General features: G+C 43.5%; 1 protein-coding gene across 2 annotated transcripts in view; it reads left to right on the forward strand.

The window, feature by feature from the left end:
- PDZRN4 (PDZ domain containing ring finger 4) overlaps positions 1–21,613 on the forward strand; it is a 508,714-nt gene that overhangs the window by 477,168 nt on the left and 9,933 nt on the right. For both annotated transcript variants that reach the window (XM_038768841.1, XM_038768833.1), the window contains 3 exons: positions 460–558; positions 2,322–2,384; positions 17,580–17,681. In XM_038768841.1, the coding sequence (XP_038624769.1) occupies positions 460–558; positions 2,322–2,384; positions 17,580–17,681 (264 nt within the window). The remainder of the gene's footprint in view (positions 1–459; positions 559–2,321; positions 2,385–17,579; positions 17,682–21,613) is intronic.

Raw genomic sequence — 21,613 nt, forward strand, 5'->3', positions numbered from 1 at the left:
TGAGATCTGACAAGAGGGACACTCTACTGTGATGGATTGATTGATAAGCATTTAGTCCTTCCCATCTCCGTTAATATTTGGCAACATAGAGACAAAAAAAACAAGTAGTATATTGCAAGTCAGCTCCTATTAACACGAAGTCAGGAAAACTATAAAATCACTCTACATCTCTAAGTCTGACCGACTCAACCCTAATTTACGATTTGCCTAATGATGTTTTCACCTAAGGAATAGCACACAGAGCATCCTGTTAACCCATAATGATAGCCATCATTTACTCTGGAACTGCTCTGCCTGCAGAAGTGTTGATTAGGATAATGCTGATCAAGTGGAATATGTACTGAGTGAGATTATTAAAACTTCTCAATGGCTGACCAAGAGAATGTCAGCAAATTGTTCATTTTTCTGATTCATTCCTTCCCGAGATAAATGCCACTCTGTGCAATGTGTCTTTCACAGGAAGTTGAGCTGTGTCGTGTTAGTAGTCAAGAGAAGCTGGGGCTGACTGTCTGTTATAGAACGGACGATGAGGAAGACACTGGAATTTATGTGAGCGAGGTAAGCAACTGAACGGACACACATGCTCATGAACACACACACACACACACACACACACACATACACACACAGACACACACAATGAAAACCAGAAACAAATGTTTTGCGCCTTGAATATGAAAACTGGCTGTTCGCCAGTAATTGTCAGTTTCAATTAGCTGAGTAAATTAAGTTGCCCGAGTAATATAATTATTACCAGTGTGTTCGTTTAATGTGATGTTTTAACTACAACTTCACAGTTAGGAAAAGAGCAAAGAAGTCTGGGCATCATCTAAAATTTTAATGTAATCCCCTAAGAATGCAGAAAGTCAAGCAGTGCTCTTAATCAGCAAACATTTGGGTCTCCAAATGTTGTTATCACATCACTGCAGTCCTGTCAACAATAACTTGGACTCATATTTTATGTCATCTAATCTTTACAGTGATCACATCTACTCCCATGCTGGGAGAAATGGAGATATGCAAACACCCATGTTGGGAGATGAGCGTGTTGGGAAAACCAAACCTCAAAACTGGTTTAGGCTGCTTTTGCTCATAAGACTCTCAATTCGTTTGTCTTAGGTGAATCCCAGTATCATTTTTCAGTGAGCTATTTAAAAAAGGAATATTTGATATGATTTAGTTCAGAGCTGATTCTCTGAAACAAATATGATTCAAGGTTTATCTTCCTAGGTAAAATAGTCAAAGATTGCCAGGAACAGTTAACATGTTAATCTGAACGACTTCTCCTATGCTAACACAAAGTGAATCTCAAAGATGAAAATTGGAGAAGACATTTGTTTCCCCCACCTCTCCATGAAAGTAAATGAACTGAATAGCTACCTGAAGCCAGTGTGTATCTTTTCTAAAAACAGCTATATAATATGGGTTGGAAAGGGATTCTCATCTTAGAATTTCCCAAACTCTTGATTTTTGGGAGTGAGGATAATTACGGTTTCCTTTGTACCCATTTAAGCCCTTGACAATAATTGTATTTTCAAGCCACCACCTAATAGCTAAAAAAAAAGTATAGCAACAGCTGAACAGGAGGTAACCTGCAAATCAAATGCTACACTTGAACGTTTAGTTTGAAAAATAGCACTTGGCATGACAAGACAAAACAAATGGTTTAAGATAACCATCAAGTGAAAGGTGATAGATAGTATTAATCCTGTGAACAGTGGGTCATTACTCAAAGTTTGACAATTGTGATTCTGATAAGCTGTTAATAGGGCCTTAAATATCTGTTTAGATTAAACTAATTTATAGTTAACAGATTCACACCTTCTTCTAGGGTGTTCTTCCCAGATGGGATGTTATTTCATTTCATCCTTTGTAAACCTGAAATTCCACAGGAAATATGGTTAATATTTGTAAACAAATAGATCCTGAGAAGAATCACCTTAAGCAGATAGGGATCCACTCAAAGATAGAGTTACTCCTTTGCAAGCCTTCAAAATCACCTCAGTTCAAGTGAATTTCCTGGAAATTCTGTCATCAATTCTCTACTCCAGGACAGTTGAAGTTTAGTGTCTGACAGTCAGGTAGGGGGGAAAAATGGCCTGAAAATCAGATTCTTTTTCTGGCCTCCACCACAATCCCATCTTTTTACTTTAAAAATGACTGTGAACATTTTTTGAAGACCGGCATGGGTATTTGACAGAGAGAGAAAATGTAGCCATCATTTGTTGTGTTACCAATCAATAGCATTTTCTAGACGATTCTGGAAAAGTTTCTTGAGTATTTCACATTCATGTTGAATTTCTTTTGTGTGCCTTTTGTAGGTTGATCCAAATAGCATCGCAGCCAGAGATGGTCGAATCCGAGAGGGAGACCGCATCTTGCAAGTACGTACATAGTAATATACTTTCTGCAACTTCACCCTGAACATCCTGCTAATTAACTCAGGAAGCATGTATTCTACAATATGGTCACATATGGCAACGAGAGCTAGCATATAAAGGCAGCCTCCAATCTAGTCCTTCTTATATTCTATCTATGTTCACATGCATTCTTCCATCCTTTCTTACCTCTTACAAGGTAAACTACTTGGGAGCAGAGATCTTGATTTATTTTTCTTTCATGTATTCCCTAAGAATTCTGGCAGGAGATGAACACCTATGGCTCACAAACTAGATATGGCTCTTTCTGGAATCAGATTCATTCATTCAATCGTATTTATTGAGCGCTTACTGTGTGCAAAGCACTGTACTAAGTGCTTGGGAAGTACAAATCGGCAACATATAGAGATGGTCCCTACCCAACAACGGGCTCACAGTGTAGAAGGGGGAGACAGACAAACAAAAAAGTAGCCAGGTGTCAGTACCATCAGAATACATAAAATTATAGCTATATACACATCATTAATAAAATTAATAGAGTAATGAATATGTACAAATATACACAAGTGCTGTGGGGACGGGAAAGGGTTAGAGCAGAGGGAGGAGGGGGAGGGGAGGAGGAGGAGAAGGAGGAGAGGAAAAAGGGGGGCTCAGCCTGGGAAGGCCTCCTGGAGGAGATGAGCTCTCAGTAGGCCTTTGAAGGTAGGAAGAGAGCTAGTTTGGCAAATGTGTGGCATTCCAGGCCAGAGGTAGGACTTGGGCCAGGGGTTGACGAGAGGAGCGGAGTGTGTGGGCTGGGCTGTAGAAGGAGAGAAGGGAGGTGAGGTAGGAGGGGGTGAGGTGATGGACAGCTTTGAATCCAATAGTGAGGAGTTTTTGCTTGACTCGAAGTTTGATAGGCAACCACTGGAGATTTTTGAGGAGGGGAGAGACATGCCCAGAACATTTCTGTACAGAGATAATCTGGGCAGCAGAGTGAAGTATAGAATGAAGCCGGGAGAGACGGGAGAATGGGAGATAAGAAAGGAGGCTGATGCAGTAATCCTGTCGGTATAAGATGAGAGACTGAACCAGAAAGGTAGCAGTTTGGATGGAGATGAAAGGGCGGATCTTGGCGATGTTGTGGAGGTGAGACTGACAGGTTTTGGTGATGGATTAGATGTGTGGGGTGAATGAGGGAGCAAAGGATGACACTAAGGTTGCGGGCTTGTGAGACGGGAAGAATGGTAGTGCCATCCACAGTGATGGGAGAGTCAGGCAGAGGACAGGGTTTGGAAGAGAAGATAAGGTGCTCAGTCTTGGACATGTTGAGTTTTAGGTGGTGGGTGGACAACCAGGTGGAGATCTCCTGAAGGCAGGAGGAGATACGAGCCTGTAGGGAGGGAGAGAGAACAGGGGAAGAGATGTAGATTTGGGAGTCATCTATGTAGAGATGATAGTTGAAGCCATGGGAGCTAATGAGTTCACCAAGGGAGTGAGTATAGATGGAATAAAATGATAAATGGATAAATGGATGAAGTGGCCCTCAAGCAGAAAGGCCCATCCTCAAAGTTGGCACTGTGAAAGCGATTCTAATAACTTCACCTTTGCAGGAGAAAGTGATGGAGGAAATGGATGGGAAGTAGCTGCCTTAGCTCCTCCCCTTTAAGTCAGAAAGGGACTGAGAGAGCTAAAATGGCTGATCCCTAGTCAGAAGAGTCAGCTCAATCAGAGGTATGCTTGTTCTCTACCTCCCTCCTCCTCTCTCTCGTTCTCCTTTCCCTCTCATCCTCTCCTCATTCTCCTCTAACAGGATAGAGAAAACATTGGCCTTACCAAATCTGTTACCCTCTCCTCATCCATCTTCTCCTGCAGGCACTAGGGCCAGATGTGGCTCCTCTGTGACCTCTCCCACAGACCGGAAGGGCTCGTTTTGGGCAGGGAACGTATCTACCAACTCTTACATGATACTCTCTCAAGTGCTTAATACAGCGTTCTGCAAACAGTAATGGCTCAATAATATGATTGATTGATTGATTGAGCGTAAGGGTGGCTGGGAGCCGGGGAGGTGACCCATAACACAGGCCCAAACTATGGGCTCTCCACCTACCTGCCTCATTCCTTTTTGGCTTGGCAACTTTTCAGTACTGAGGTGGAAAGGGGAAGCAGCATAACCTAGTGGGTAGAGCAAGGGCCTGGGAGTTAGAAGGACCTGGATTCTGATGTCGGCTCCACCTTTTGTCTGTTGTGTGACCTTGGACAAGTCCCTTCACTTCTCTGGGCCTCAGTTCCCTCATTTGTACAATGGAGATTAAGACTGTGAGCCCCATGTGGAACAGGGACTGTGTCTGACGTGATTAGCTTGGATCTACCCCAGCACTTAGAGCAGTGTTTTACACTTGGTAAGCACTTAACAAATATCATCAAAATTATTAGGTGGAGGCATGGGTTTCGGGGGCTGCAGGCAGAACCGAAAGGAGGGGAGATTGAAGGGGCTGGATGAAAAGCTACTGATACCCAGAAGCATGCAATTTGGGCTGGGATCTCCTTCCTCAAGTTGATTGCCATAAGGAAAGGAAACTCCATCTGCACAGATTTGGGCAAGGATTCTCTAGTCAGTGCTGCCTGCTTCTTCCATATTTTACCTCTCCAGTCCGTGGGATTCCTTGCAACTTTCTGAGGATCAATGCCCTTCCATCCACTTGTCCAGTAGAGAGCCCCAGCTGGGCTGCTTCTTGCTGACATGTGTTCCAGAGGGACATCAATTCCTTACTCCTTCTCCAATCCTCTCTTCTTTCCTCATTGCTTCTCTTTCCCTTTCCCTTCTCGTTTCATCCAAGTCTATTTCCTTCCCTTTCTCTTCCCCCAGCCCCCACCTTCTTTTGCCCGCCTCATCATCTCTTTTTTCTTCTCTGCTCCCCCTTCTTCTCCCACTGTCTTTCCTGGCCACTCTTCTTTCCCATCTGCACTGGCAGTAGCAGCTGTTGCTGTGAACAGTTGTTGCAGTGAAATAGCAATGCAGGTCAGAGATGTCATCATGTTTTGTCTAGCACAGCAAATATTAAGGATGTCTCAAGGGGTGCTGGGGGACATTATAAATTATGTGGTTCTTTGAACACCAACTGCTCAAATGTTTTTGTTTGGCCCTTCTACACAAATAGGTTACAAACCTATAGTGATTTTTTCTTATCAAGATATATTATTGACAATGATGATGGTCTTTACCTGCTTGACGATAGGCTAGCATTGCTGTTTTTTCTTTTAATGGTATTTTCTAAGAGCTTACTATGTGCCAGGCCCTGTACTAAGCACTGGGTTAGCCTGTGAGCTCATTGTGGGCAGGGATTGTCTCTCTCTATTGCTGTATTGTATTTTCCCAAGTGCTTAGTGAAGTATTCTGCACACAGTAATTGCTCAGTAAATATGATTGAATAAAGATACAAGCTAATCAGGTTGAACACAGTCCATATCTCACATGGGCTCACAGTCTTAATCCCCATTTTACAGATAAATTACCTGAGGCACAGAGAAGTGAATTAAATTGATTTGCCCAAGGTCACACAGCAGACAAGAGGTGAAGCTGGGATTAGAACCCTGGTCCTTCTGACTCCCAGGACCATGCTCTATCTACTAGGCCACACTGTTTGGGAAGCTCGGATGAAGCTTGTGGAAAGATTTAGGGTTTGAAATGTCAGTAACTATTTCAGTCACGTATTATTCACTCTGTGCTATCATCAACATACTATTGAATGTTAAACTTCTTAAGTGTTTTGGATTCATTTCCTCCCACCTCACAAAAATGTGTTTTTTTAAATGGTATTTGTTAAGTGCTTATAATAATAATAATGATGATGATGGCATTTGTTGAGCGCTTACTATGTGCTGGAGGGATACAAGGTGATCAGGTTGTCCCACATGGGGCTCATAATCTTAATCCCCATTTTCCAGATGAGGGAACTGAAGCCCAGAGAAGTTAAGTGACTTGCCCAAAGTCACACAGCTGACAATTGGCAGAGCAGGGATTTGAACCATGACCTCTGATTCCAAAGCCTGTGCTCTTTCCACTGAGCCATGCTGCTTCTCATGCTTATCACATGCCAGGCATTGTACTAAACTCTGGGGTAGATACAAGCTAATCAGGATGGACACACCCAATGTATACATGGAGCTCTTCTTTCATCTTTGTTCCTTCTCTGACTGCTATCTCAATATTTCTCTGAACTTTGACTACTTTCCCTTTCTCCGTAAACATACTCCAGTCTGTGCTAAAGTGGACAATCGACACCATTCAGCTTACCTGCTCTCCCCCTTTCTTAGATAAGCCCATGTGGGATAGGGTTTATGTCCAAACTGACGTATATTATATCTAGGCCAGGGCTTAACATGTATTAAGTACATAATAAGTACCATCCTACTTGACCTCTCAGCTACATTCGACACTGTCAACCACCCCCCTTTCCTGGAAACATTATCCAACCTTGGCTTCACTGACACTGTCCTCTCATGGTTCTCCTCCAATGTCTCTGGCCAGTTATTCTCAGTGTCTTTCATGGGATCCTCCTCTGCCTCCCACCCCCTCACTGTGGGGATCCCTCAAGGTTCAGTTCTGGGTCCCCTTCTATTCTCCATTTTCACCCACTTCCTTGGAGAGCTAATTCCCTCCCATGGCTTCAAATACCACCTCTTTGTGGATGTTTCCCAAATCCACATCTCCAGCCCTGATCTCTCTCCCTCTCTGCATTCTCACATTTCCTCCTGCCTTCAAGACATCTGTACTCGATGTCCTATCATCACCTCAAACTTAACGTGTTTGAAACAGAACTCCTTAGCCAAACTCTGACTTTCCCATCACTGTAGATGGCATCACCATCACCATCCTTCCTGTCTCACAAGCCTGTAACCTTGGCATTATCTTGACTCATCTCTCTCACTCAACCCACATATTGACTCCATCACTAAATCCTGACAACTTGACCTACCCAACATTGCTAAAATCTGCCCTTTCCTCACCATCCAAATTGCTGCCACATTAATCCAAGCATCTATCCTAGCCTGCCTTGATTACAGTATCAGCCTCCTTGCTGATCTCCCTGCCTCCTGTCTCTCTGCTATCCCACTCAAGTCCATACTTCTGCCCAGTTCATTTTTCTACAGAACATTTCCCCACTCCTCAAGAAAGTCCAGTGATTGCCCATCAACCTCAGTATCAAACAGAAACTCCTTATCATCAGCTTTAAAGCACTCAATCACCTTGCCCCCTCCTACTTCACCTCCCTGCTCTCATTTGATTGCACTTATTGAGCACTTACTATGTGCAGAGCACTGTACTAACCACTTGGGAGAGTATAATATGGCAGTAAACACATCCACTACCTACATCGAGCTTACAGTCTAGTCTAGTCAACTTCAACCCAGCCCGTGCACTTCACTCCTCTAATGGCAACCTTCTCACTGTACTTTGATCTTGTCTATCTCAACATTGGCCTCTCACCTATGTCCTGCCTCTGGCCTGGAATGTCCTCCCTCTTCGTATTGACACAATTACTCTCCCCACCTTGAAAGCATTATTGAAGGCACATGTCCTCCAACCGGCGTTCCCTAACTAAATTCTCCTTTCCTCTTCTCCCACTCCCTTCTGCGTTGCCTTGACTTGCTCCCGTTGTTCATCTCTGCTCCCAGCCCCACAGCACTTATGTACATATCTGCAATTTTATTTATTTATATTAATGTCCATCTCCCCCTTATAGCCTGTGAGCCTGTTGTGTCCAGGGAATGCACCTGTTATATTTTACTGTACTCTTCCAAGCACTTAGTACAGGGCTCTGCTCAATAAAAAAGACTATCAGTTTGTGAGCCCTTTGTTGACCGTCTCTATATGTTGCCGAAACTGTAATTCCCAAGCGCTTAGTACAGTTACAGTGCTCTGCAAACAGTTAGTACTCAATAAATACGATTGAATGAATGAATGAATGATAATCATTGTTATTACCACATTCTTCTATCACCTATCTCCCTTCTCACATGCCTATTTAAACTTATCGACTATTCTGTTCTTTTTGGTTAACAGATAGGTGTGTATTTTAGAATGTGATAGCTAGTTGGGTTGGTCATTTTCAAATATGCCAGATCCCTTTTTTTTCTGCGTGATTTCCCTTTTTCTACATGGTAAGTAGAGTCTAGAATTTCCTTGGATAGCTGGAGGTTGGAGCAGTTTTGCAAAGGTGAGCATTCTTCTTTCTCCATTATCCCAAATGAGAGAGGGAAAACATCTGCAAAGTTACTTTGAAATTACTATTTTACCTATGGTTTGCCACTTACATCAAATTATATTGCCGGAACAGACTGGATTTTGTTCACAAGCACAATCCGCACAAATACTACATGTGAACCATAAAAAAAATCCAAGATACCACTCCCCTTCCCCACATCTTGAAACTTAAACCCAATTTTATCTGAAGTCTTTTAGGAACCAGTGCTAGAATACATTTTTTTAAATTAAAAAAAATCAATTTTTCAACTCTGAAACAATGCCTTCAGGGAACTTATATTAAAACCATATTTCCCCCGCCTCCGTCCCCAGTACATAAAATCATTCAGTCAAGTGCTTTATTTTGAAAATTAAGGAGTTGACGCATACACACCCCCATACACACGCGCACACACACATCTACACTTAATGTATATATCCATATATGTAATTTTGTCTGTCCCCTAACTCTAGGTAGCTCTGCATGTAAAAGATCATGATTGCCTAACTCTGGGTATCTTCAGTTATTAAACTGCTTACTGTTTTTCACCCTCACCAGTCTGTCACCTTCCTTTGTATTCTGGACTCTTTACGTTTGATTGTGTGTGATATTTACTGGTGGTGGCAAAGATGTGTCTCTCCACAAACAACCCTGTAGCTGTCAGCCATTAATTCAGGAACAAGAGCCAGTCGAATGTTGAAAGATCAATCTGATTCCATTCCTCCAGTCTTTTCATTTCCGCAGGAAACGTCTTTGCTGAAATCCATGGCTGTATTTCTTACCCCAATATCAGTTCAGGGAATCAAACTAATCTCCTGAGCACAATAGGATATACCAAATAGCTGGCTAAAGTGGCCCTTATTTTGAAAAAGAAATAATAAGTTACATTTTAATGTCAGGATTTCTACAGAGGATTCATTTCATTCCTTGTGTGGTCCTGAATATAAACATTTTTCTGCAGTATAAGTGTCACTGCAAAACATGGACATATTGTCTGGGCTGGAAGGAGCCATGCAGTACTGTTCTGTTATGGATTCATGAGAGAGATAGGGTGACTGGGGAGCATACCCTAGAGGAGAGGGTACCAGCCTGGAAATCAGAGGCCCTGAGTTCTAATTCTGCTCTGCCACTTACCTGTTGTGTAACCTTAGGCAAGTTATTTAACTTCTCTGGGCCTCATTTTCCTCAACTATAAAATGAGGATAAAATACCTGTTCTCCCTCCTACCTACACTGAGAGCCCCATATCAGATCCAGTGGATCCAATCTCTTTATTTTATATCTACTCCAACGCTTAATACAATGCCTGACACAGAGCAACTGCTTAATAAGTATTACTATTATTAGACAAGCACTAGAAAGCAAGTGAATCACATAATAATAATAATAATAATAATAATAATAATGACATTTCTTAAGCACTTACTATGTGCCAAGCACTGTTCTAAGCTCTGGGGAGGTACAAGGTTGTCCCATGGGGGGCTCACAGTCTTCATCCCCATTTTACAGATGAGGTAACTGAAGCTCAGAGAAGTGAAGTGACTTGCCCAAAGGCACACAGCTGACAATTGGCAGAGTGGGGATTTGAACCCATGACCTCTGACTCCAAAGCCCGTGTTCTTTCCACTGAGCCACGCTGCCAATTTGTTTATTGATTATCTGCCAAGAGTAAGGAAAAGCGGCATAAGGTAGATTGTTTTCCTGTATGTAGAACATTTATTACTTGGCTGAAATTACTGTAGATGTACTCTAGGGCATTACCACATTTACCCACATAATTGTCCCACTTTTTAGAAGAATTTTTGCAAAACAAAATCTGGGAAAGGGTTGTCATGGTGGGGCAAGGGGTGTCAACTAACCATTAAGTGTAGCAGCTAGGGAAGCAGGAGGGAAAAGGAAAAGAAAAGAAGGGAGAAGGAAAAGAATGCTTAAAGGACTGTTTGAGACTTGTTTCTATTGTATTCTCCCAAGTGCCGCATACAACAGACACTCACTAATTTACCATAAGCTTTCCCCATCCCTTCTCTTCTTTCTATAGTGGAGTTGGCCTGTCTTAAGAAAAAATGCATTTCTGGGCTCCCAGTATGCCATGTTGTTAGCACTTTTTGACACTTTTCCTGTCTACCTGTAGTGCGCACATATACTATAAAAGAAACTTCCTCCCAGTGTGAGCCTGTCTGTGTGGTTTTAGCTGGCTGTACCCTGGTGCATGCCGCTATCAATGCTTACAAAAATAATCTTTTGTTTCCTCTTCAAATATTAGAATGGAAACTGGGAGTTATACAGCAGGAGGCAATATATGAATAAGCATGGTACTTAAGTGAAAACAGATTATTTTCCTTTCTCCCTGCCTCCTATTTTTTGCAAAATAAATTTGACAGCCAATAAATGAGTGTGAGACTGTTGACTAGCGCAAAACATAGTGCAGACAGGAAGAGTTAAAAGAGATTACCTATACTAATTTGAGACTCCCAAACTCAATTTACTTGGGGACCTGGGATGGGATAGGAGCTGATTGGGCTTCAGTCTTACCCATCAAACTACCAGTTTGATAGAATGCTATTGCTGATTCATAGATAAGGGCCATTCCTTAAATCGATTCTGTGTTAAATTATGTTGGATTTACCTCGCTGTGGGGTTCGCACTTTAACCCTCTGTTCATCCTTTAAGCCTACAAAATGAAAGATGATTGAGTCATTATCTGGAATTAGGTTGAAGTTTTGGAGGGGGAAAAAAACACTTTAGGCCACCCAGATTATTTCCAAATGAGAGCTAAGGCTAGAGGTTGGGGTAGAAATGTCCCTTTACGTGAGATTAAGGAAACTTCATCACATTCAAGTAAGAATAGACATGAATCATTAATCCCCTCTCGTACGGCAGATATAAAATCCTAGCTCCTTGTTTAGTTCCCATCCACTTTTAATTCTCTGACATGGTGACTGTTTAGATTCTGAATTCAAAGGGGAGAATTTACCTGTAGGATCAATCAATCAATCGTATTTATTGAGTGCTTACTGTGTGCAGAGCACTGTACTAAGCGCTTGGGAAGCACAAGTTGGCAGCACATGGAGACGGTCCCTACCCAACAGTGGGCTCACAGTCTAGAATGGGGAGACAGAGAACAAAACAAAACATATTAACAAAATAAAATAAATAGAATAGATATATACAAGTAAAATAAATAAATAGAGTAATAAATACGTACAAACATATATACATATATACAGGTGGTGTGGGGAAGGGAAGGAGGTAAGGCGGGGGGGATGGAGAGGGGGGAGGAGGGGAAGAGGAAGGAGGGGGCTCAGTCTGGGAAGGCCTCCTGGAGGAGGTGAGCTCTCAGTAGGGCCTTGAAGGGAGGAAGAGAGCTAGCTTGGCGGATGGGCAGAGGGAAGGCATTCCAGGCCAGGGGGATGACGTGGGCCGCAGATCAATGGTGGGACAGGAGAGAACGAGGCACGGTGAGGAGATTAGCAGCAGAGGAGTGGAGGGTGCAGGCTGGGCTGTAGAAGGAGAGAAGGGAGGTGAGGAAGGAGGGGGCGAGGTGATGGAGAGCCTTGAAGCCAAGGGTGAGGAGTTTCTGCCTGATGCATAGGTTGATTGGTAGCCACTGGAGATTTTTGAGGAGAGGAGTAACATGCCCAGAGTGTTTCTGGACAAAGACAATCCGGGCAGCAGCGTGAAGTATGGATTGAAGTGGGGAGAGACAAGAGGATGGGAGATCGGAGAGGACGCTGATACAGTAGTCCAGTCGGGATAGGATGAGAGCTTGAATGAGCAGGGTAGCAGTTTGGATGGAGAGGAAAGGGCGGATATTGGCAATGTTGCGGAGCTGAGACCGGCAGGTTTTGGTGACGGCTTGGATGTGAGGGGTGAACGAGAGAGTGGAGTCGAGGATTTTAGACTGTGAGCCCACTATCGGGTAGGGACTGTCTCTATGTGATGCCAATTTGTACTTCCCAAGCGCTTAGTACAGTGCTCTGCACATAGTAAGCGCTCAATAAATACGATTGATTGATTGATTGATTGAGGATGACACCAAGGTTGCGGGCTTGTGAGATGGGAAGGATGGTGGTGCCGTCAACAGTGATAGGAATGTCAGGGAGAGGGCAGGGTTTGGGAGGGAAGACAAGGAGTTCAGTCTTCGACATGTTGAGTTTTAGGTGGCAGGCAGACATCCAGATGGAGATGTCCTGAAGGCAGGAGGAGATGCGAGCCTGGAGGGAGGGGGAGAGAGCAGGGTCAGAGATGTAGATCTGGGTGTCCTCAGCATCGAGATGATAGTTGAAGCCGTGGGAGAGAATGAGGTCACCAAGGGAGTGAGTGTAGATCAAGAACAGAAGGGGAGGGGAGGGGGAGGAGGAGCCTGCAAAGGAGACTGAGAATTAACGACCAGAGAGATAAGAGGAGAACCAGGAGAGGACAGAGTCTGTGAAGCCAAGGTTGGATAGCGTGTTGAGGAGAAGGGGGTGGTCCACAGTGTCGAAGGCAGCTGAGAGGTCGAGGAGGATTAGGATAGAGTATGAGCCATTGGATTTGGCAAGCAGGAGGTCATTGGTAATGGAGGGTTACCTTAAGAGAACCTGAGATTTCCCTACAGGTGGGCCTACCGTAGGCTAATGAAAATAGATGCAACACAATCATTCTGATAATTGATTTTCCTCCTATGTCAGTCTGTTATGTTATACTCTCCCAAGAGCTTAATACAGTGCTTTGCATACAGAAAATGCTCAATAAATACAACTCAATGAATGAATTCCTCTCTGGTGTAAATAAATTCCCAAAACAAAACTATTTTGTTTCAAACTTTTGAAGTGATTTTTTTATATATGCATTTGGATTTTTCCCTTTTCCTGAACCATCCCACACCCTCTGCTCTTCTGCTGCTAACATCCTCACTGTACCTCGTTCTCGCCTGTCCCACCATCGACCCCCGGCCCACATCATCATCATCATCATCAATCGTATTTATTGAGCACTTACTATGTGCAGAGCACTCTACTAAGCGCTTGGGAAGTACAAATTGGCAACATATAGAGACAGTCCCTACCCAACCGTGAGCTCACAGTCTAAAAGGGGAAGACAGAGAACAAAACCAAACATACTAACAAAATAAAATAAATAGAACAGATATGTACAAGTAAAATAAATAAATAAATAGAGTAATAAATATGTACAAACATATATACATATATACAGGTGCTGTGGAGAAGGGAAGGAGGTAAGAAGGGGGGGGATGGAGAGGGGGACGAGGGGGAGAAGAAGGAAGGGGCTCAGTTTGGGAAGGCCTCCTGGAGGAGGTGAGCTCTCAATAGGGCCTTGAAGGGCGGAAGAGAGCTAGCTTGGCGGATGGGCAGAGGGAGGGCATTCCACGCCCGGGGGATGACGTGAGCCGGGGGTCTATGGCGGGACAGGCGAGAACGAGGTACGGTGAGGAGATTAGCGGCAGAGGAGCGGAGGGTGTGGGCTGTGCTGTAGAAGGAGAGAAGGGAGGTGAGATAGGAGGGGGCGAGGTGATGGAGAGGCTTGAAGCCGAGGGTGAGGAGTTTCTGCCTGATGCGCAGATTGATTGGTAGCCACTGGAGATTTTTGAGGAGGGGAGTGATATGCCCAGAGCGTTTCTGGACAAAGATAATCCGGGCAGCAGCATGAAGTATGGATTGAAATGGAGAGAGACATGAGGATGAGAGATCAGAGAGAAGGCTGATGCAGTAGTCCAGACGGGATAGGATGAGAGCTTGAATGAGCAGGGTAGCGGTATGGATGGAGAGGAAAGGCCGGATCTTGGCAATGTTGCGGGGCTGAGACCGGCAGGTTTTGGTGATGGCTTGGATGTGAGGGGTGAATGAGAGAGCGGAGTCGAGGATGACATCAAGGTTGCGGGCTTGTGAGACAGGAAGGATGGTAGTGCCGTCAACAGAGATGGGAAAGTCAGGGAGATGGCAAGGTTTGGGAGGGAAAACAAGGAGTTCAGTCTTCAACATGTTGAGCTTTAGGTGGCGGGCAGACATCCAGATGGAGATGTCCTGAAGGCAGGAGGAGATGCGAGCCTGGAGAGAGGGGGAGAGAGCAGGGGCAGAGATGTAGATCTGGGTGTCATCAGCGTAGAGATGATAGTTGAAGCCGTGGGAGCGAATGAGGTCACCAAGGGAGTGCGTGTAGATCGAGAACAGAAAGGGACCAAGCACTGAACCTTGGGGAACCCCCACAGTAAGAGGATGGGAGGGGGAGGAGGAGCCTGCAAAAGAGACTGAGAAGGAACGACCGGAGAGGTAAGAGGAGAACCAGGAGACGACAGAGTCTCTGAAGCCAAGGTCAGATAGCGTGTTGAGGAGAAGGGGGTGGCCCACATCCACCCGTGGCCTGGAATGCCCTCCCTCCGCACATCCACCAAGCTAGCTCTCTTCCTCCCTTCAAAGCCCTACTGAGAGCTCCCTTTTTCCTCTCCTCCCCACCCACCCGCCCTACCTCCTTCCCCTCCCCACAGCACCTGTATATATGTTTGTACAGATTTATTACTCTATTGATTTTACTTGTACATATTTACTATTCTGTTTTTTTAATGATGTGCTTCTAGCTTTATTTCTGTTTATTCTGATGACTTGACACCTGTCCACATGTTTTGTTTTGTTGTCTGTCTCCCCCTTCTAGACTGTGAGCCCATTGTTGGGTAGGGGCCGTCTCTATATGTTGCCAACTTGTACTTCCCAAGCGCTTAGTACAGTGCTCTGCACACAGTAAGTGCTCAATAAATACGATTGAATGAATGAATGAATCACACCACCTCTCTTCTCATATTTTTGTTTGTGTAGATCTGACCTAAGAATATAATAGATATATATTAGGGTAATAAGCAGGGCTAGCTCTATGCTAAGGCTTCCTTAGTCTCAACCTCAGCATCTCTTGTCATGGCAGTTCTTGCCCTGGTCCCTCTTGGCCTGGCAGTTTCCAGCCTTGGCACATACTAGCCTGGCAGTTCATAAGCCTGGCACCTCTTGGTTTGCAATTCCAATCTGTGTGTCTGGAACATTGTGCTGCTGACTGTTCAATCATTGTGAGCAGGGAATGTGTCTGTTATATAGTTATATTGTACCCTCCCAAGTGCTTAGTACAGTGCTCTGTACACAATAAGTCAACTGACTGACTGAGCCCCAGGACCTCTTTCATTACAAAGAGATACCACGTGGCTAATGGAGCACAGGCCTGGGAGAAAGACCCAGATTCTCATACTGGCTCTGCCACTTGTCTGCTGTGTGACCTTGGGCAAGTCACTTAACTCCTCTGTGCCTCAGCCACCTCATCTGCAAACTGGGGGTTGAGATTGTGAGCTCTATGTGGGACAGGGACTGTGTCCAACCAAATTATCTTGTATTTACCCCAGGACTTAGTTCAGTACTTGTCACATAGTAAGCACTTAACAAATATCAAATAATAATAGCAATAACAACAACAATAATAATAATAGTACAAGTTGCCAACTTGTACTTCCCAAGCGCTTAGTACAGTGCTCTGCACACAGTAAGCACTCAATAAATATGATTGATTGATTGATTAATAAAAACCCTGGTCCTAAGTGGAGTACCCCACTGTGGTTTTCAGTTAATTTTATCTTGCTTCGTACCCCCGGGAAATCCCCCCATATCTGGAAGCAAATAATGCCTGAATATTTCCTCCAGACTGTTTAAAAGAAGGCCACATTGAATGGCTAACACTTCAACAGACAGCACACGGTCTATCAGGGAACAAGCAACTCAGCCACATTTTACAGTGGCTAAAAATCTTGAAGTGATGATCATTCATTTAGGATTTTCAGTCACTTTAAACCACCCTGCCATTCCAAACTTTTTAGAACCCATTTTATCCCTTTTTATATTGAATGTTATTTCAGCCTCTCTACTTGATTACACATTCATCCTCAAAATATTGTTCATGAAGAAAAACCTTTGTAACCTCTTTTAATATTAGGAACTGAAAGCTGTATTATTCTTGTTGTATGAGATGTTATTTGAAAGGCAAAATCAATGGTGCTTGAGTTCTTTTATCCCTAATATTGAGCTCATAGGGAAAAGCGATATTTTGTCACCAGCATTTTGAAGTACCTTATGAGAAAATTGTATGTCACCCCTAAGTTTCAAGGGGACAAATATCCATCACCAGAATGGCATGAGTTTGGCAAGGAAAATGTGTCTCTGGATGTCATAAATTTTAAGGTGAATTCTAAAATGAAGGACCAACTGAATGATTTGGGTGGTTTTTAGAAAAAAACACCTTGATTTCCAAACTTTACATTACCCAGCAGCTTTTTTCAGGGATTCGAAAGTCTTCCTAGGAGGTTTGTATTCAGAAACGGCTGGTACTTAGAGCTCCTGTTTTAGAAAAGTGACCAAATCATCAGAGGGGATCTGGATGGGCTTGATCGTTTCTTTCCATTGATTTCAGGCAGAGGAGACAGTTTAGGACTGCTGCTTTGGGCCCGGAGTCTTGTGCCCCCACAGATATAAGATGATTAAATGAAATAACAATCTGCAGAGGGTCTGGTGAAAGATAATCCAGGTGCTCTCTAATTGGCTCTCGGCAAGCATACAGTATGACGGATTTCAGCTGTAATATTACCAGTCTTGCTTCCACCAGCACTATTATCTCAGAGTGACACTTCCATTACTCTGAACGGAGAAAGATGAACGTCACCTGTCAGGGGCTGGTTAATTGTGCTGCTAGATGTATGTTGCCAGGGCTCAGGTTGGACATTTATGAACATAACTGCTTCCTTTGATGCCCGCCATCCTTCAACGATCGATGCAGCCCTTACAGTAAGCGCATAATTGAGTGAAGGCACTTACCACTGAGGGGCTGACGACGAGCCCATTGTGAGAGTTTCATTGTCCATACATTTACCACAAATGAGCAGATATTTGCCCTTTACTGTATGTTGCTTTGTGGAAATGGAAACTAATGTGCCACTTCCATTTGTTTTCTAGATAAATGGGGAAGATGTCCAAAACCGAGAAGAAGCGGTGGCACTGTTGTCCAGCGATGAATGCAAGAAAATTGTGCTACTGGTGGCAAGACCCGAGATACAGGTTAGAATAAATAGATTCATTCATTCAGTGGTATTTATTGAGCGCTTATTGTGTGCAGAGCACTGTACTAAGCACTTATGCCTCAAGTCAGGAAGGTGAACTTTCCTCCCACTGCCCACCACCAGATATCCATCAGGGGTAAATCAGGACTGTGGATCTTTACAGAAAGGAAATAATTTAAAAAAAGGACAAGACTTTGTTTGGCCTTTCCTATCTCGGCAAATGTTATTCATTCATTCATTCAATCATATTTATTGAGCACTTACTGTGTGCAGAGCTCTGCACTAAGCGCTTGGAAAGTACAAATGAACACCAGAGACGGTCCCTACCCATAACAATGGGCTCACAGTTGAGAAAGGGGAGACAGACAACAAAACAAAACAAATAGGTGTCAATACCATCAGAATAAATAGAATTATAGCTATTTACAAATCATTAATAAAATAAATAGAGTAATAAATAGGTACAAATATACACAAGTGCTGTCAGGAGGGGATGGAGGTAGGGCAAGGTGGGGGGGTGATGGGGAGGGGAGGAGGAGGAGGAGAGGAAAAAGGTGGGGGCTCAGTCTGGGAAGTCCTTCTGGAAAGTGGAAGAAAGTTAGAGGACTGCCTTCCCTTAAGCGTGTTTAAGAGACTGCCAGATCAATGAGTCCTCTAAAAATAAACAAAACACACAGGAAGGGAAAGGAAAAGAGAGAACATTCTACTCTTCTGAAATGGGAAGTAAATTCAAGAATGAACCAATTGATTAATGGTTCTTGATTTGTATTGATTCCTCTCAGAGATCCCAGCCTAAAATATTTCAGGAGGAAATTGAGCTATTGAAAAACATTTGGCACACAGCCTAGGACCCTGAATCTTTTCAAGAGATCATTATCAAAGCAGGTTTCTTATATCATGTGGTGCTTATTTTGTATGAAATACTTTCTGAAGTTTGCTGAGACAAAAATATGTGTCTTGGAAAACTGATGTCTGGCAGAACAATTTTTTATACCTTCACAAAGGGAGATGTTAAACTGGTCTTCAAAGTAAAGGTAAGGTAACAGTGGAAGAAAAAAAACTATTGGTATTTCTTTTCATACATTTTTTAGATCCATGGCAAAGCAGAAAGGACGTTACACTGTCACTATTTTATCCATCCATCAGGAACCATGGTGAAGTTAGTTATATTGCCGTTTTTCTCCGAGGTTATTGATCTGATAGTTTTCTGACTTTGTAACCACATACTTTCTATAAATTACATCGAGTGGGTGTAATTCAGTGCCAAATTGAACTCCAACTTAAAGGATCACGATTTCGGCATTTGATTCCTTTACACTCTTGACCAGTTAAACTGGGGCCTTTAAAATTTGCTTTAAATTGGAGCAGGAGAAGCAATTCACCTGGGGCTTTGCACAGCTGGGCATCCAGCCCGAGGCCGAGAGAATTTCTAAAACCTTTATGAGATTTGTGATGACTAGCTGCTAATTTCTGAAGACTGTCTTTACAGCTGTCTTTCTTTGCAAAGGATATCATAAATCGAAGGAATGTATGTTAGTGACCATCTGTGATAAGCAGAAAAAAATTCAGGCTGCCAAAATTTCGGCTTCACTGTAATCTACATGTTTTTCAATATTTTAGTGTCATTTCAGTAACCTTTGCTTGAAACTGTGAGAGGCTCAGTAATTAAGTGCTGAAGCATTTGCTTAAGTAATGTCCAGTAATGGTTTTGACCTGAGGGACAGGGTCTGGGCTTTGGAAAGACTGGGAATTAATGACAGGAAACCCTTTTTGTTCTATTTTTTGATATAATACAGGTACTATAAAGCCCACGAGAGCAGTCATGCATCTAGTAGTTCCCATACCTTTCACTTACTCAAAAATGCTGCATATTAAAGAATGAACTTTCAAATCCTGAGAGGAACACACCCAGTTTCCGTCGGCAAGTAATGGGGTTCAGTGTTCAGCACACATGTGGTTGTGTGTGTCCAAGATCAGTGCACAGAGCAGTAGCCCTACACTAATAACCTGGGGAAGGGAAGCCAATTTCCAAACAAGGAAAGTGCATTTTTAACATCATACCTCAAAGGTGTCATTTTAACTAGCAGTACCAGAGAGGGACAAAGAATGACCAAATAACCTTGTCTTCATGGGAATTGCCTCAGCAATCATCTTATTTTTCCTCCTAATCAATATTTTCTATTATTGCATTTCTGTGAGTTTCATATAGTGAAGTGATGTGAGCTGGCTGTGTGCTATTTCTGGCTGTTTGATGTTCATAATCCTTTCTAGATGACTGGAAATGATCTACAGAGTTGCTGAGGGCAGTGTTGTATATCTGTGCAGTATTTGTAAATAACTCATTCCCTCATCTCCTGTCTGTCATCTTTCTTTCATTTTCCGATGCCCATAACAACACCCAACCATTCAAATTACTGATAGCCTGCCTGACACTCTAGATGTGTGTGTGTGTGTGTGTGTGTGTGTGTGTGTGTGTGAGTGTGAGTGTGTCAGGGGTGGGGTCAGGAAGGGAGGCATGTGCGGGGCTATTGTAAAAGAGAAAGCAAGATGGATGCACTCCTGCCTGTTTCTACAGGGGAAGGGAAGGCCTCTTCCCTAATGCCCTGTGCAATTGTTAGTCTGTGCAGCCAGAGAAAGGGCCATGGCCTGAGCAGAGGAAAATGAGGGCCCCACAGGGAAAGAAGAGGGCTTTGTATTCTTCCAAGTGTTTAGTACAGTGCTTTGCACACGGTAAATGCTCAATTAATATGATAGAATGAATGAATGAATGAATGGAGATGCATTTACTTGAAGCTGCGCTTTCTTGATCACAGCAACCTGCGTGGGAAAAGCACAGTCCTGTTGCAGAGAGAAAATCCAGAGGCTGGGCACAGGAGAGAAAGGGAGAGATGGGGCAGTCTAGGGAGCTGAAGGAATGGCTTAAGATAGCCCAGTCACCTCCAGATAGTACCTTCTCGACAATAGGGAAAATACTTCCCAGTATGATAGCCTACCAAGTGGCCTACTGCCTAGAACTCTGAGTAAAGGAAAGCCACTCAGGTGTCTGAAGGCTGGCAAAAGAAAGCTAAAGAATAATATTATCAGAGTTCCTTTCACCCTATTCAATCAAAGGGACTTGAAGTGGTTACATTGTGCAGAGCCTTGTACTAAGTCATTGAGATGGTACAATACATTTGGTAGAAAAGATCCCTGCCTCAAGGATCATACAGTCTAGCAGGGAAGACAATAAAATAACTTGCAGGCAAAGGAAACAACTGAGTATAGTGATAAACACATAAGTGCTATAGGAGTGCAGGTACACTTAAGTGCTCAGGACAGGGGACTGTGTGCATGGGTGAGGCAGTGGGCAGGGGGAAAAGAGATTAGGGGGATGAGAGGTTAGTCAGGGAAGGCTTTCTTGTGGTGTGATTTCAGTGGGTTGATATTAGAGGAATGAAATGTGAAGACTAGGTTATAGTCAGAAAGGAGCAAGGATTAGGAGAGGGAGAAAGCTGAATGAGTGCCTTGAACCCGATGGTGAGAAGTTTCTGCTTGATGCAGAGATAGATTGGCAACCACTGGAGGCATATGGAAAGTGGAGAGACATGGGCAGACAGCAGAGTGAAATATGGGCTGGAGTACAGTTCATCATACAATGCTCAGTGCTTAGTCCTCTGCACACAGGAAATGCTTAATGCAGTCCTTTTCTACTGAAGAGGGGAGAGACTGATGGCAGGGTGATCAGCAAGGAGGCTGATGCAGTAGTTGAGATGTGCTATGGCAAGTGCTTGAACCAATGTAGAGAGGAAGGAGAAAATTCTGGATATGTGGGGACAGACTCAACTAGGTTTAGTGACTGACTGATATGCAGGTTCAAAGACAGAGATGAGTTGAGGATAATACCAAGGTTGCAGGCTTGTGAGACAAGGAGATTGGAGTGTGTTGTCGACA

The sequence above is a fragment of the Tachyglossus aculeatus genome, chromosome 2 (assembly GCF_015852505.1).
Source record: "Tachyglossus aculeatus isolate mTacAcu1 chromosome 2, mTacAcu1.pri, whole genome shotgun sequence".
NCBI classification, from domain to species: domain Eukaryota; kingdom Metazoa; phylum Chordata; class Mammalia; order Monotremata; family Tachyglossidae; genus Tachyglossus; species Tachyglossus aculeatus.